Below are 12,775 nucleotides of genomic sequence, written 5' to 3' on the forward strand. Positions count from 1 at the left end.
TCAGCTGAATAATATATTACAATATCACTATTTAAAAGCATACATAAGTTGCCCATAAGCTGTTGGATATTTTTAAAAGAAACTAACGTCATCTTTGTTTTTCCCTTTTACAAATGTGTAATACAAGATAGAGTATATTTAAATAAGTAGATAATATAGATGCCAAAGTGGAAATAAGAAGGACAAACATCAGCATGATGCTTCAAACCTTTCAAAACCCTTTTATGTATTCACTGATTTAATTGATAATGCTGTGATATAGGTAGAGCAGTTTCCATTTTATAGACTACAAAACTAAGACTAAGAGAAGTTAATGTCTTGCCTGTAGTCACACAATTTAGAAGCTGGGCTGGGATTAGAACCGAGTCCCATGAGTCTACCACATTACATGCTGCAGCCTGCTGCACTATAGCCAAGCACACAAGTCAAGATTAAATTCACATTGGAAGAGTGAAACGATGGAAAAATACACCCTTCATTCCATGTCTGCCCTGGACAAGAGGACCTTCCTAACATATCAAAATGGCAGGAGCCCAGCCAACCTAACACATCAGGATAGCAGGAGCCCTGTGGCTGTCTCCTGCCAGTGCCTGCAAGTATACATGTGAACTAAAGTTTGTGTCTGAAAGAGAACTTGTGAGCTCACATTAGAATCAGCCTCAGAAAGTTATAAAAAATGATATGCATCCATCATATTTAAGGGGAAAAAGTTCCAAAACGTACTCACAAGGAGATGCTGTAGTCTATCCTGGAAGAAATCATTTTAATACTTAATATTATGTGGACTACATAAAACAGTTAGCTGAGAGACAGGATTTCAGACATCTCTTTAGATTAGATGCTGTGGTCAGCTGCCCAAAGAGCACTCAAGAGTTCCAGGTGAGGACTTCATTTATTGTGTGCAGGTGAAGAAAACTACATTCTGCTGAGTGATGTAAGAAGAAACATTTGGAGAGATTTGTTTTATTTAAATTATAAATTTTTTAATTAAAAGGGAATAGTTCAATAAAGGTAGTTGTAAAATAGGTATTAATGTGGTTTTAATCTATGTTATTTACTCAAATTATTTCAGGGACATCCTATACCTTATCCTGTCCCAGTTAAAGAATTGCTATTTGTGAATATTTCCCACATAGAATTTTATTCTCCAGTCATCAAAATAATGCTTCAGCTCTGAATTCGTAATTCATAGTTTGAAACAGAGAATGTGTAACTCAACATCAGAAAGTCTGTCAATCGACTTTATAAGTTGTGTGCAGTCACATGGCAGAATGCAGTAAACATTGCAGTGGGAATAAAAAGATTTATTTCAATGTTGCACTAAATACATATTATCTTATTGGTTTCCTTAAGTCCAAAATGAAGGAAATGAAATGACTAATCTTTAAAGTTTATTTCCAGACTAAAAATGCATTTGAGTTTCTGTTTCCTAGATACATACAGAATCAGCTAATTTTTTCTGAAAGACCTAGAAAATGCTACATCTGGGGATTTTATTAGTCAATCTTGATACCAGTACATCTTTTTTTTTTTTTTTTTTTTGAGACAGAGCCTCTGTCACTCAGGCTGGTATGCAGTGAGGCAATCTCACCACAGCCTCCACCTCCTGGATTCAAGCAATTCTCCTGCCTCAGCCTCCTGAGTAGCTGGGATTACAGCATGCTCCACCACACCCAGCTAATTTTGGTATTTTTAGTAGAGATAGAGTTTCGCCATGCTGGCCAGGCTGGTCTCGAACTCCTGGGCTCAAGTGATCCGCCCATGCCAGCCTCCCAAAGTGCTGGGATTATAGACGTGAGCCATCGCACCCAGCTGACCAGTACATCTTTTTGAAAGATTTAACTAGGAATTTCAGCTGGATTTGAATCTTTCATTCACAACAGAAAAAGATTTGAAAATAGAAGAATTTGTATTTCAAAAAATATTAATTATCCTTGAATATTAACATATATACATTTTTATAATCACTGTTTCCTTTTTGAGCCTATTTCATGGGCTTATTAGAAATTTTGGAAAATGCAAAGAAGTTTTATGTGTATTTTGTGTGGCTAAGTAATGCACATAATGTAAGTCAAAATGAAAAGTTATAATAGCTTATTACTGCATAGCACTCTTTATCATAAAACTGCTGTTATATAATAACCCATAAAACGAGGAGCTAAAAGTAGCAGTAACTTTAATTTCAAGCTTAATTTACATACCATGAAGCATTCTTTCTGCTCCTGTCAAGTCTTACAGTCAAATCTCCATCCTCATCTCATTTGACCTCTCAGCCATGTGGTTTGACCTTTTTCTTGAAACATTTTCTTCACTTGGCTGCCGAAATTCTATTGATTTTCCTCTTACTACACCAGCCATTATTTCCTGGTTTCTTTGTCGATTCCTCTTCTGTCCTTGACCTCTAAATGTTGGAGTGATCTAGTGCTTGGGACTTGACTCTTGTCTATCCATACTCTTCCCTGAATTCAGTTCTAGGCTGAGTGACTCCAAAATTTGTACCCCCAGCCTTGTTCTCTCTCCTTTACTCCAGATGTTTCTATGCAATTAGCTACTTGTTGACATCTCATCCTGGATGTCTGATGAGTTTCTTAAACTTAGCATGGTTTTAAAAAACCACTTCCTGCTGCTAACTCTACCAAACCTACTTCCCTCCTAGACTTCCCCATTTCAGTTAATGGCCTATCACCCTTTTGATATGACCAAACATCCTTGATTCCCCTTCCTCACAGCCTACACTCAATCCACAGCAATTTTATCAAGATATGCCTTGAACCCACCACTTCTCACCACCTGCACAGCTACCATCTTAGTTGGCCGTAACCTCAGTCCTGACTACTTCAAATGCCTCGATATTGCTTTCTCTTCTTCCAGTTTACCTCCCTTTTGTCTATTATCCACTACTAAAGTGATCCTTTTTTAAAAACATAAATTATATTACACCATTCTTCCTCTTAAAACACTCTAGTGGCTTTCAAAATTTCTGAATAAATTGTACATACTTACTATGGCATAGTGTCCCTGCAGATCTGGCCCCACCTTCCTCTCCTTCTATTCTTTCCGTAGCTCTGTCATGATGACCTTGTTTTTTAACGGCTTTATTGATATAATTTATATACAATAAAGTTCACCTGCTTAAAGTGTATAATTTATTGTTATCATTACATTTGTACAGTTGTGTAACTATCACTATAATCTAACTTTACAACATTTTCATCATTCAAAAAGAAACTTTGCATCCATGAGCAGTCACTTTCCATACTCCCTCCAGCCCTAGACAACCACTCATCTACTTTCTGTCTCTATATATTTGCCTATTCTGTACAATTAATATGAATGGGATCATACAATACATGTATTTTTGTGATTTGCTCCTTGCACTTAGCATAAAGAACTGAATGTAGCATGTATCAGTATTTCGTTCTTTGTCATTGCTAAATGATACTCCGTTGTATGAATATACCACATTTTGCTTATGCATTTATCAGTTGATGGTTGATGACCATTTGGGTTGTTTCTACTTTTTGGCTATTAAGAATAATACTGCTCTGAACATTAATGTACAAATTTCTGTGGAGATATATGTTTTTTTCTTGGGTAGAAACATAGAGGTGAAATTGCTGAGTCATATGGTAATTATATTTAGCATTTTGAGGAACTGCCAAATTCTTTTCTAAAAGTAGTTACAACATATTAATTCTGAACAGCAATGAATGTGGGTTCCACTTTTTCCACATCCTTACCAATACTTATTATTGTTTGTCTGTTGTATTATAGCCATCCTGTTCATTAGTATCTCATTGTCATTTTAATTTACATTTCTCTAATCACTAATGATATTGGGTATATTTTCATATACTTTTTGAATGTTTATATATCTTCTTTGGAGAAATATCTTTAAAAAATATTTTGCCTATTTTTACATTTGGATGTCTTTTTATTATTGGATTGTAAAAGTTATCTACATATTCTGGATATACAACCTAATCAGATATATCATTTGCAAATATTTTCTCTCATTCTGTGGGTTTTCTTGTCACTTTTTGATTGTCTTCTTTGAAGCACAAAAGTTTTTAGTTTTTATGAAGTCCAACATATCAGTCTCTTATATCGTCTTTGGTTTCATATTTAAGAATCATTGCCTAATCTAAGGTGATGAACTTTACTCCTTTTGTATTTTCATCAAAGAGTTTCATAATCTAGGTCTTATGTTTCAGCCTCTGGTCTACTTTACGTAACTTTTGTGTATGGTGTAAGATATGAGTACAGATTTATTCTTCTGCACATGGGTATCTTGTCCCAGCACCATTTGTTGAAAGACTCTTCTTTCTCCCAGTGAATTACCTTGAACCCTTTGTCAAAATCATCTGACTATAAATGTTAGGATTTATTTCTGGACTCTCTATTCTATTAAATTGATCTATATGTTCATCCTTATGTCATCTTGTTGTTTCTTGACTTTGTAAAGACCAATCCATCTTCAGGGCATTTACAATTGCTATCCCCTTTGCTTGGGATAATGTTTCATTTTTCTTATTGTTCATTGTTTGATCTTTGACATCATTCACATTTCTGCTCAAATGTGACATACTCAGAGAGGGCTTTTTTACCTACTGTATCGAAAATAGCTCTTTCCCGAGGCGAGAATAAGCTTAAAATAAATAAATAAGTAGAACAACTCCTGACTCCATTTCACTTACTCTCTACTACCTTTCCTGCTCTTTTCCACAGCTCATCCCACTATCTGAAATTACTTATTTGTTGTTTATGTTTGCTACCTGTCTTCCTCATTAGAATGTAAGTTCTTTGAGGTCAAGGATGTTTTTATCTGCCTGGTACTTAGTAGGGAATCAATAAATATTTGTGGAATATTTATAAATATTATGTGGAATAAATATTATGTGGAAGTCATACATCATTATTTCTGCAACAGTTTTTATTGTCAAAGCTATGACAGTTTTCCAGAGTAGTTTATTTCAAAGTCATTGACAATTGAGGCACTCTTTGAATAACTGACACCCTTTCTTTCTAAAACTCATCATCTATTTTAACAAGGAGTCATGTCATCATATCCTTTTTATTGAGAAAGGCAGGGAGAATTTTAGCCTTTATTCTTTATTTATTTACTTATTTATTTATTTATTTATTTATTTACTTATTTATTTTAGTGAGAGGGCTCACCCAGGCTGGAATGCGGTGGCACAATCATAGCTCACTGCAGCATCAAACTCCTGGTCTCAAGTGATCCTCCTGCCTCAGCCTCCTGAGTATCGAGGACTACAGGTGTGCACCACCATGCCAAGCTAATTTTTGTAACAATCCATTTTATCAAAAAAGCCCTTCCAAAATAAGACCCAGTATTGTAATTAGAGTAAGATTAACACAGACTGGAAGTATCAAGTAAAGTAGAATTACAGAAGCAGACTCTGAAATACCATTGATTGCACTACTACTGGATGTATTTTCAGCCAAAACATTCATTCTTTAAAACCAGTCTCTTAAAAGAAAACTGAGGCTGGCATGGTGGCTCACGACTATAATCCAAGCACTTTGGAAGGCTGAGGTGGGAGAATTACTTGAGCACAGGAGTTCAAGACCTCATCTCTACAAAGAAAATTTTAAAATTAGCCAAGCATGGTGACACGTGACTGTAGTCCCAGCTGCTCCAAAGACTGAGATGTGAGGATCACTTGAACGTGGGAGGCAGAGGCTGCAGTGAGCCAAAATTATGCCACTGCACTCCAACCTGAGAAACAGCAAGACCCTATCTCAAAAAAATAAAAAAATAAATAAAAAGAAAATTAAAATACTGGTTCTCATTAAATAAACTATTTATTAGCTTCCTAGACCTAATCTTTTACTAGAACACTGCATTTCCTCTTTGCTGATCCTCTTTAGTTTCAGACTGTTTCTTGGATGTAAGGTATTCTGTCCTCTTACATTTTATGGCTTCTTTGGGCCTTAGCAGGCAGGTGCAACTACTTATATGTGAGAGGAATACTCTCTCTGACATGCTTTATGAGACCCACTAGTCACAATACAACATATTAGCCATATCTTAGCATGCCCAAGAGCAGTCTAGCTTCATATCAAAATTTATGTTTGTCACATTTATAAAACTCCACTGTCATCTTTATTATTTCTATTATTAAAAAATATATTAAGGCAGTTCTTCATATACTTGGCACATGTGAAATTTGTCTCTCTTAGATTTTTAGTGCCTTCAAGATTTACAATAATATAAAATAGATATAGTCACTACCTTGAAAGAGAACAACTGGAAACTACTCTCAGCAATTTACTTTGTAAATTAAACCTGTTATATTTGTTTCCTTTGAGTTTTATAGTGGCCTGGAGAAAGCCAGAAGTGCATATACCTTCTACATATTATGTTGTGGCAATATGAAATATTCACACTAGAAAGATACAACGTCAATTTTAAATAATGTAATTGGAAATGCATAAAAACGTGGAAAAACACAAAAGAAAAATGATTTCATCATATTGGTTGCTTTCTTCTCATTTTCTAATTAATAAATAATAACAAAGAGATCAACTAGCATACTGAATAAAGCTAAAATATTTCTTTCAGCTACATCAGGCTATTGTAAGTTTATATTCATAAACTATTCATAAACTATGATCAATATAAAAATACAAAGTATTATAAACTGTAAATTCTAGTACCTATGATAACTAGTTTTAACAAATCTAGCTGAATTGAAGGAAAAGTTATAACTAAACATCTTTAAAATAAGGGACAGTACTTATAGTTTTACTCATAATTTAGAAACTATTCATTAATGACTACATAAAGATCACATTAGTGCATGGGTTTTCATCCAGGTTTTTCATCTTGTATTGCAAGTGAACTATCTAATAGTTAAACATTATATTTACTATTATGAAATATGACAATGAATTAAGTATAGGATTATTAAACAGACAAACCTAATTGATCCAGGTTCCAGTGACAGTATGTGCTAATTAAGTCAGAAATAGGACTCAGTTTGCCTTGAACTAAGAGGTAGGGATTGAAGATAGATTCACAATCAAAATGTAAAGAGTATTTTGGGCATTTACATTTGCCATAAGCAAATTAATAGGCTAAGCAAGAATGCTGGGGGTAAAAATGTGCTACTTAAGAAGCAAATGTTTACAATCACGTTTAAGAACTTTTCCAGTATGTAGTTACGTAAATACAAAATATATGCCAAAGTATGTCATCTTATTTTTTTTCTTAACTCTTTATTAATCTTTTGCCTGCTAACCTTTGGTAACACTTGGTTCACCTAATACTTACTCTGTACTTAAAAGTTGTAAAAGAGCTGGGCACAGTGGCTCACACCTGTGATCCCAGTGCTTTGGGAGGCCAAGGTGGGAGAATCACTTGAGGACAGGAGTTCAAGACTAGCCTGGGCAACACAGCAAGACTCTATTTCTAGAAAAAGAAACAAACTAAAATTATTCAGGCATGGTGGCATACACCTGTAAGTCTCAGCTAGCTGGGAGGCTGAGGCAGGAGGATCCTTTGAGCCCAGGAGTCCAAGGCTGCAGTGAACTGATTGCAACACTGCACTACAGCCTGGGTGACAGAGTAAGACCTTGTCACTAAAATAAATAAATAAATAATACATAATAAAGTTACAAAGTGTTTTTTCTTTATGTAACCAATGTATACTGCCTCTTGGTCCAAAATCTTTCAATTATCTGGGATCACTCTGTCCCACTTTACCTGGAGAACCAACATTTTTACCATAGCCCACACACACATCTGCTGCTCAGGGTCTCCAGGAATTCTTAGATTTGTTAGAGTTTCTCTAGGTCATCCCTGGCACTGATGTCATTTCTGCTGAGTTCTTAATCTACACTCTTTTTATTAACTTCTATTATTGCTATCATTTTTACTACAGCCTTATCCCAAGGCAGACCCTACTCCTAATGCCATCATTGCCCCATACTACTATAAAGCAAAAGACTTTCATGTTTAATAGACTTTTATTGATGATTTGTGATGTTGGGGAGGGAATATAACACAGAACATTAGGACGTTTGCCCTTGTGTTGCGTATTGGCCATTCTCTTTCCCTAGCAATGTCTCCATATTGTTGACCTCTTTCTTTAACTAGACCTCATCACACTGTTCTCCTCTTTCTTCTAAGGTTCCTAACTCCTACTCCAGGAGCTGCTGCTAGACTTGAAGCTCTCCACTGAGCATTTCATTTTTCCTTTTCTTCACCCTCACACAAGCTGTAGCTACTTTCTCAAACTAAAAGATCTAATATTCCTAAACAAAGAATTATCTAACAAGGAGATGAATTATTCTACTCCACTACAAAGCAGGCACAATTTATTTAAATAGCCGTATTTTCTCTCACTCTACATTTTAAAATTTTGTTTCACTTATTCAGACAGTCTTTCTAATCAACCTGAATACATGTGCATTTATGGTCTATAGCTAAGATAATGCATAGTATTTTAAGTGTTTATAAGACTTTTAATTTTTAAAAATGGCTAATCAAAAGTTAGTCCTGTACATGGTAACAAATAAGTACTTGCCAATATATTCTTGCCCAGGTAATTTCAAGCTAGTTTCCATCATAACTGATGCATATAGAAGCATTAAACCTTTGTCAAAGTTTATATTGCCTTTTGTGTATCAAGTCAACATAGGCTAACCCTAAGAAATCACGTGAAATGTGAATATTTTCTACTGAAATACAGTTATTTGAAAATATTTAGTTTTGATAGCTATTTACTTACCTTTTTATATCTTTTTTACACAGTTTTGTGTGAGAATAGAAAAGAATCCTGGCCTTGGATTTAGTATCAGTGGTGGAATTAGTGGACAAGGAAATCCATTCAAACCTTCTGACAAGGTAAGAAATGAATATCTTGTTGACAATTTTAATTAGAAAAATACTATCTACTACCGTAACAAAGGTTAGAAAAAAGTTCAAGGTTTTTTGCTGTGTTTTCATGAGCTAGCTAACTCTGAAGCCAATTAGAAATTTTTTCAGCACAGGGATAAAAGAATTTACTGCGGCACTTGACACATACTAAGAATAAAGGGAAAAGTCTCTAAACATTCTACTTAAAAGGCAGAGTTTTTTTTGTATTTTTGTAGGAAGGCTTTGTGTTTTGTTTTTATTTTTGGCTTCACAGTTGTCTATATTTGTAATGAAAGGTATATAGGCAGTTTCTTACAAGTTGTTTCCAAAGGTTAACTTGTAAGTCACTTATTTAGGAAACTGTTTTCTCACAATAGCAGAATGATATTGACAGAATACTAATGACTATGTAGTAATTCAATGCAAAGGCAAGCTGACTGCCATCTCTTCAATTCATCAAGCATATAAAGAATTTTGCTAATAGAACTGTAGAATTGAGAAACCACAGAAAACAAATTTTCTATTAGAAAATCAGTTAACATTAGCAGAAGAATTAGGTCCTCCTCTCATACTTACCCCTGCTTGTCAAACTGTGGAATTAAGGCACGCCAACTCTAACCTCAGCCATTTCCTGGACATTCAAGATGTTGCCCTTGCTCACATGTGACCTGCCTGACGCTGATGTGAACCATCTGATTTTTTATTTTTTAAATGTTTACCTGGAGCTATAGAACCTGCCCTGCTACCATCAGTGTTTAATACTCTCAGCTTTGAATCAATTAGTAATTATTCAATGATAATTGAAGCTATCTACTTTTGACCTCATCAAATTGCATTAAGTGACCCCATAAAACTTTAGGATGATGAAGAAAGACAAAAATTAAATATGAATAAAACCTCCACACGCTCTGTACTTACCTTTGAGTTACAAGCTAGTCCACACCCTCTCAACTCATCACAATTATAAAAACCTACAGATTAATTTCTGATTATGAGACCTACTTCTGAAAAACCAAGATGCTGTTACTCTGGAGCTTTCTGTAGCCTGAAACAGAGCCTTAACACCACATTTTCCTCCTCTTGTTCCCAGTGATCTTGTTTCTTACACTCTTCCTACCCTTCTTCCTTTCCTTTTTGGAGAAGGTCAGGAGAAGAGGATGGTCCAAAAGGAAGAACTGTTCGCACGATTATATACATTAGGAAGGAAGAGACCAGAGGAAAATCTCCAGTGACCATGGAGGAGAGCTCCTTTGGTCAACAGGCTGGAGCAGCTACTCATATAAAAGGAATGTATATGAGGCAATCTTATAATTAGGGCAATGCCAGTTGGAAACATCTGTTCCTAAGTAACTACTATATTTCCATTTTGAAATGATGTTGAGGATACCATTGATTTATTACAATTAAAATATTCATGGCTTAGACCAACTGCTTAATTTTAATAAATTTTAATATATCTTAAGCATAAAAGTTCAAAATTATCAGAAACATGATAGCATTTTTTAAAACCTCAAATCATTATGTCTTATTTATCTTGACTCCTATTTTTGTCTTTCATTTTACATCTCTTTCATAAATTCTTTCAATGAAAAGTTAATAACCTTATGATACTTAAGATAGTTGAAATTCAAGACATATTTTTCTGTTCTTTCTCACCAGCATATAAATCTTTTCACTATATTTTTGGAAGGTACAGGATAAAAAATATTTTTAAATTAAGGATGAATAGATTGTTAAATAGTCAAAATGTCAGAATACTGTTGCATTTCTGCTCTTTGCAACTGAAAGAGACTAGATCTGAGGCTTTCAAATCATTGCCTGCAATTCTTCCACTATGATGAATATGAACACTTTATAGCTATTCATTTCATTCCTCATTTGTAAGATTCTGATGACTCTAGTGAGACTGAACTATGTCTATGATCTTATAATTTGCTCTTTTGGTTAAATGTAACAGATAAAGCACTTGAATTGTATAATGTTTCCATTGAAAGATTTCCCCTCAAAAGCACTTTTCTTTGGCTGATTACACTCTAAAATCATTCATAATCTGAAAAGTAAATCTCTATTATTATAAAATAGGTGGGAGCAACTAGGAGTTCCAAATCTACAGAAGAATCTCAATACTGCCTTCCATTTATTGACCAGTTTTGGTGGCATGCCAAACATATGGGTACACTTTGGTTAACTGTTCAGAGGATCTAAAGACACTGACTGATAATTTATGTAAGAATTTAGTCCACTCACAAGGAAAGGGATTAATCTGTTGGAAATTCAGTTGTGTGGTTTTTTTTTTTTTTTAGCCCTAGTGCCCTATTCTGAAAGTGTTGCATAAAATTTAGAGTAAAACCTAGTGCCTGAACCTACCCAAAAATATTAAACACTAAGAAAATGAAAATGTAGAGAAACAAATTGGTTTTTCATGAAATGATTTACAGCTGGAAGTAAGAGGAGCCAAGTTAAACAGATGTTTAAATTCAACAAATACTGCCTGAGTCTGAGGTAGACTTGTAAGGAGTCTACTCATGCAAAAGTTTAAACTTTAATATGATACATACTCTCTTCAAATAAATAAGTCATTGATTAGGAATATTCTCAGAAATACACTATATTATTTTCCTTACTGCTCATGGATGTTTGAATGTTTTGCTGCTCAAAAAAGTATCCAAGAATGTCTGAATGTCTTAGAGGTACTGAGGACTTTCTGTACTGAAGTTAATTAATACATTTGTTCCGTTCTCTTCATTATTGTTGATGGAAATTAGTTTCAGGGAAATGTCAAGGACCAGTGTGAGACAGCATCCAAAATTATTACAGCCAGACAGGGAAAGACTGAAACAGTCATCTCAAAAAGCTGAGAGCTGCAGCTGAGGCAAAAGGGAACTGTATTGTTCGGTCTGGCAGACGTTCTGATCTAAGTTCTGGGGTAGTGTGAGATTATTGCAGAAAAACACTTAAGGCAGCCCAAAAGTTAACTGGGGCTTTATGGAGGAATCAGGATTAAGCCAAATATGACGGAATATTTTTACCAGACTGAGCATTTAGAACAGCATCTCATCTAGCAAACTTAACTACCCTTCAAGATCCAAGGTAGTCTTGATCAAATATTTTCTCCTCCAGTTAAAGGGGTAGAGCACAATTAGCCCTGCAGTTGATATTGTCAAAACAACGTTTAGTAGTTAAAAACACCAGTCCAGTCACCATAGAACTCATTATGTCAGTGTTCACTGTCAAGCAGAAACTGCTTTTACATACTTGGAAAGAGAAAGCAGTAGAACACTGGATGGAAATTAGTTGCCTCTGTCCTCTCAAAGAAGTGTATGATAGCCATTATCTGTTTTATTACAATAAAGAAACATCACTGTCAAATTGTCAAGATGTGCAGAAAGATGAAAGATTTTGAGCCAATAAATCTGATAGTAAAGCAATAAAAATAGTAGCCTTTTATTGAGTATATACAACATGCTAGGCACTGTATTAGGCTCTTTATATATATGAATTGATGAATTTATGTGATCTCCATAACAGTTTCTGTTAATTGAGTAGTATTATTATTCCCCATTTTACTGAGGCCCAGAGGGGTTAATTAACTTGCCCAAGGTCATTTAGCTGATCTGTGGCAGACAAGATTTGAAACAAAATTGAGCTGACTCCAAATGCTTTCCTTAATAAGCATTATAATACATGCCTCTATCTGCAAATGTCACTTAGCAGAAGAACCACATGACAAATTTATACCCTGTAGAGTTGAGTCTAATATGATATTCTAATATTGAGAGTATTACAGAGCCCTCTAATTAGTCATAGTCTAGATATTTGCTTCAACAAGTCCTTGGGAGTCAGCATGTATTCTCTATTGAACCTAGATAATTAGGAGCATATTGTACA

General features: G+C 34.7%; 2 protein-coding genes across 4 annotated transcripts in view; both read left to right on the forward strand.

The window, feature by feature from the left end:
- LRRC7 (leucine rich repeat containing 7) overlaps nt 1-12,775 on the forward strand; it is a 1,535,715-nt gene that overhangs the window by 1,491,289 nt on the left and 31,651 nt on the right. For all 3 annotated transcript variants that reach the window (XM_050804492.1, XM_050804501.1, XM_050804511.1), the window contains one exon: nt 8,783-8,875. In XM_050804492.1, the coding sequence (XP_050660449.1) occupies nt 8,783-8,875 (93 nt within the window). The remainder of the gene's footprint in view (nt 1-8,782; nt 8,876-12,775) is intronic.
- The window catches only part of SRSF11 (serine and arginine rich splicing factor 11), a 763,374-nt gene that overhangs the window by 591,174 nt on the left and 159,425 nt on the right, over nt 1-12,775 (forward strand). The gene's annotated exons all lie outside the window — the stretch shown is intronic.

The sequence above is a fragment of the Macaca thibetana genome, chromosome 1 (genome assembly GCF_024542745.1).
Source record: "Macaca thibetana thibetana isolate TM-01 chromosome 1, ASM2454274v1, whole genome shotgun sequence".
Taxonomy (NCBI): domain Eukaryota; kingdom Metazoa; phylum Chordata; class Mammalia; order Primates; family Cercopithecidae; genus Macaca; species Macaca thibetana.